Here is a 4,371-nt window from a genome sequence, read left to right on the forward strand (position 1 = left end):
CAGACGCCATTTTTTTCCTGGCGGCAAAGATTCATGTATGACTCGGTTCCTTGAGCGCCTTGCTGGGAGCCGACTGCAGCTTGATCAAGCGTGCGACAAGGTCGGCAGTCTTTTTCACCCGGTCATCGATATCCAATTCGGTTGAAGGGTTGGACTCCACGTACGAATTCTTGGCGCCTGTCATTGCTGCACATCCAACCCACTTCCCAATTTCCTGCTGGCTTCGTCGAGACTGTGTCCAGGTTCGGAGTTTCCTACAGTTTCAGTGCTTGGGCAGGACTGCACTCGAGAACCTTCACAGCCTCTGCGGCTTTAGCGGCTGATTATCCGTGCCCTTGTGTCTCACTGGCGCCCGCCACGTCGGTTTCCGATCTCCGTAACAAAACGTCAGTAGCTAATGCCAGCGACAGCAACAGTGAACAGCGCATTGAATTATGTCACACATCACGCTTGGGCGGCATTCTCGAGTGCTGCTTGCACAGAGCCCATGTAGGCTCGCACGTCTCCGAGAAGAGTGCTTCGGGCTTCGGCATTGCTAATACAGTCGAGAGGTGAGCATCCAGACTCATTCGTATGCTGGAAGGCGGACAGAACCCACATCGGACCAGTAAAAGGCTTGCCCTCCGGCCAGAGGTCCTCTCGTTGGATACGTGACAAGAAATTCTTCAACAGGACAGGGTCGTTGGATTTTGATGCGAAGTGCAACAAAGTATTCGCTTTCGGAGAGAGATGGAAAAACGGATGGAAGTTTCGCACAGGCCTCAGCAAAAGCATATCTGACAGTGGCGAGCTGAGTGCTGACTTCAGCCCCAGGTGTAGAATGTGCTCTAGCATGGTGACGGAGCCCTGAAACAAATGTCAGAAGATATTGTGGTACGACGCTTACAATTCGACATGACGCCAGCTCGTCTATGAGATCGAGTACTCCTTCCTCGGGTATTTCCGAATGGATACCGTTTAGCAGCTTAGTGAGGCGATGGTCCGCCAAAAGCAATGGGTTTCTGTCGGGAAACTCCCTCTGGATCATGGGGATGTTCACAGGGCCCCGCACACACTTGTCCTGTGCCTCCGGCTGGGGGGAATAGTCACTGAGGAGGGCCACGATCGAGTTCATATGAGCCGCAGCACGCACGGGCAGAGGCAGGGAGCCGCAGGAGAGGCGAGGTGGCGAAGGCCAGAATCGATTCAACAGTTCGGCGGATGCTGAATGTCGCTTGACGACTGGATCTGACCGTACCACCCTTTGAACAGTCTCCACATACGGTGTATAGGGAGGACTCGAGACATTTCGACCAACGACTGCCGCTTTGGGCAAAACTCTTCTGAGGACGCGTCTGGCGGGCTTAGTATCGGGGAGCGGGCTAGACCTCCTTCGCCTCGGTCCCGCGGCAACAGGGTGGTAGGAAACCCGGTGCTGAAACTTGGACCCCGCGAACTCCACGATGTTAGGAACCTCCACCGGTCCTGACCCACGACTCCCGCCGCCGGCTGGAATGGAGCTCGGCGTTGTGGTGGGTTTGAGGGGGTTGGGAGGCGGTGGTGAGGTGTGAGGCGGTGGTGAGGTGTGAGGCGGGGGTGAGCGAGTGGGAGGTCTGGAGCCATCGTCAATATGCACGCTGGCAACTCTCAGTTTACCAGGGACCAGCAATTTCCCTGGTTGGCTCTTTGGAACTGCAGTTTTATCGGGTTTTGGAACTGCAACCTTCGGCGCATCTTCGATGATAGAGGGTTCAGAATTCGACATGACGGAGTTAGTAGCCGCAGAGGATTCAGAATTCAACCTGACGGAGCCAGCAGCTACGGAGGGCTTGGAATTCGACCTGACAGAGTCAGCAGCTACAGAGGGCTTGGAATTCGACCTGACAGAGTCAGCAGCTACAGAGGGCTTGGAATTCGACCCAACGGAGCCCTTCGCAGCTGCACTGGTGTCCTGAGTTGTTTCCCCGCGGGCTTCCGGCACTCCAGACATTGCGCGCTTGTGATTGGGTGCAGCAGGGGGCTTATCGTGGGCTGTCCTATGCCGCCTAAGAACAGGTGCCTCCGAAGATGCGATTTCAGGAGGCGCCTGAGCCGCAGGCTCGTGCCTGGGTGACTGCTCTGGTGGTGCGTCTGATATTGCGTAGACTGCAGGGTCCGCCACCACTCTCTGACTCATGAGAGTGCGAGAGGCAGCGTTGCCCTCGATCGGCTTTTTCCTCTTGGGACCCCGATATGGAGAGCCCTGTGGGACTTCCCCGTCCAATGTTTTTACTCTGTATTGAAGCGGCTCACTTCGGGGGTTTTCGCTAACGAAGTCCTCTTTAGGTAGGCTGCGCTTCCTTCTCTTGGTGGGAACTAGGAACTTGGCAGGCTGGGACTCGATCTCGGTGGATGACTGTGTAACGCATTCTTACTCAACCCACGGTGTATGAATTCAGCGAACCCACGTGATCGTCCGACTTGCCAAGGACTGAGACAGCCAGCCCAATGACCAGCCATGAATGCATGGGTGCGAAATTTTAGATCGAAAATATCTAAATCTGGGAGTCATGGTTCAGCATCAACTGATTGAGAGGCACTTGGGGACGAACACGCTTAGAGGTCGCAAGGACTACCACGTCGCCACATTGGAGGGCAACTGGTTTGAGGAGAGATGCAACCCTCTCTATCAGATACAGGAGCAGGCCGAATTACATCGACAGCAACGAGTCCACAAGGCTGCTCTGGCCGCAGGCCGTGAGCAGCCGCCAGGGATTTATCAGTACACCGAGCGGGACCGCGCAATCGACGCTCAGAAGCGCTTCGAAGACAGCGGGCGTACCGACTTTAAGGCTCTGAGAACAGACGCCCATATAAGCCCAATACCTGAGCATGACGTTCACTCGCCGCTTCCTTGTGGCCACAGACCTCCATCCGTTTGGGAGACCGTCTACAACGTCAGCTACGACCGCGCTAACCACTGGAGGGACAAGCCGTGGCTTTGCGATAGCGGCGGCTCGATTTTCCAGCCTGAAGCGTTCGATCCAGCTGAAATGTACCAGACCACCAACATGATTTCCTACCGAGCCTCTCAGATCAACCCTTTTGATCCCGATCGGAGAGACCCTGAACGCGTTTTCATTCCCGACCAGCTTGACCAGTTCAGGCCCGCGTTCCACAAAGCGAAGTCTATCCGTCCAACGTACACTGAGGAGACCACCACTTGTCCCCCCCAGTACGTGCCCCGAAAGGAGTGCGACGCCGACGGCTTCTACCCCGAGGACCTCCTTCCGGACGATATCGATGCTGTGCACGCAGACGGAGATCACAGACAAGCCGTCCTTTACGCCTGCCGTCATCCTAAGCCTCCCAAGCCCCTGCCAGAGGACGATGAATTCAAGATCGAAGAGTGTGAAACCGAAGCTATAGAGACCCTACGTGTAGTTGATACCGTGCATCCGGAATCCGAATTGAGGTCCCGAGGCAAGAGATTCCTGGTCCCCCAGAATCAAGAGACAGTAGCACAGGCTCTGCCGATTCAGAGGGGCTACCAGGGCTGCCGATATCACAGTCAAGTCAAGCTGTGACGTTAAATTCCCATACACCCCTGCACAAGAGGTCATAGGTTGTCTACAACCCTAAAAATCGGCAGCCTAGTCTTCATAAACCACGACTTGAGATAAGAAAGACACACTGTATGCAGGGACTTTGTACCAGACCTTTTAGGTTTTCCTCCTCTCTTCTTCAAACATGACTCCAATGTGTTATCGGGTGCAGATACAATTCGAGCCTGGTATGAAAGCGGTGACGGCGACTCACCGCTGGTTCTTCTCCATAGGAAGCTATAATCCGCTCGATGCTGTCGAGCTCCCAGCGAGCCATGGACCTGAGCCACGCCATATGGTAGTTGCCTTTGCTCGTGATCCTTTGAACTCGGGACGCAAAGGGGTCGTACGGCTTGAACGCCTCGCCCGTGGCCTGCGCTTCGCGTGCGGGTAGAACTGTGCACGACAGCACTCTTCGAGAGCCGACTGCCATTCCCGGGGCGACAGCGGCGCATTGGGGCATCACTGGGGTGACTGGTGAGGCGCATTGGGAGATAAATGGTGCGCTGGCCCCATACAGCGCGACACTCGCGTCATCGGACAAAGTCCCGCCTTTGGCTAGCGGCCATGGGGCCGCGTTTGAGACTACGTATACTGGTGCAGGTACGGATCTCAAGCCGGGCGAAAGGACAATACGCTGCCTTCGCCTCTCTGGAAGGGGCTCGGGGGCGGTCGAAAATAATTTCCCAGGACGGGTTTCATGGCGGAAATCGCCTTCCGAGCCTTTATCGGATGTTTGAAACGAGCTTGAACTGCTCCCCATCTGTACAATATCGGTAAAGTTCCTCAAAACCATCACTTAAATTCT

The 4,371-nt window shown here is 55.4% G+C and overlaps 2 protein-coding genes across 3 annotated transcripts; one reads left to right on the forward strand and one right to left on the reverse strand.

Annotated features, from left to right (window-relative positions):
- Positions 1 to 444: 444 nt before the first annotated feature.
- KVP17_000123 (uncharacterized protein) lies at positions 445 to 2,486 on the reverse strand (the record flags this gene model as incomplete). 2 transcript variants are annotated; one of them, XM_068517036.1, is made up of 3 exons in its annotated part: positions 445 to 846; positions 887 to 2,374; positions 2,403 to 2,486. In XM_068517036.1, 3 exons carry the CDS (start codon positions 2,484 to 2,486, stop codon positions 445 to 447), a joined length of 1,974 nt encoding a protein of 657 aa, XP_068377248.1. The 2 variants fall into 2 exon arrangements, with proteins under 2 accessions (XP_068377248.1, XP_068377247.1); XM_068517035.1 differs by lacking the exon at positions 2,403 to 2,486 and having other exon boundaries at positions 887 to 2,155.
- Positions 2,487 to 2,528: 42 nt separating this feature from the next.
- On the forward strand, positions 2,529 to 3,545 carry KVP17_000124 (uncharacterized protein; the record flags this gene model as incomplete). The annotated part of the gene is made up of 1 exon (XM_068517056.1): positions 2,529 to 3,545. One exon carries the CDS (start codon positions 2,529 to 2,531, stop codon positions 3,543 to 3,545), a length of 1,017 nt encoding a protein of 338 aa, XP_068377249.1.
- Positions 3,546 to 4,371: the final 826 nt, after the last annotated feature.

The sequence above is a fragment of a genome, assembly GCF_019968985.1.
Source record: "MAG: Porospora cf. gigantea B chromosome Unknown PgB_NODE_1979_length_4371_cov_121.017, whole genome shotgun sequence".
Classification (NCBI taxonomy): Eukaryota; Apicomplexa; class Conoidasida; order Eugregarinorida; family Porosporidae; genus Porospora; species Porospora cf. gigantea B.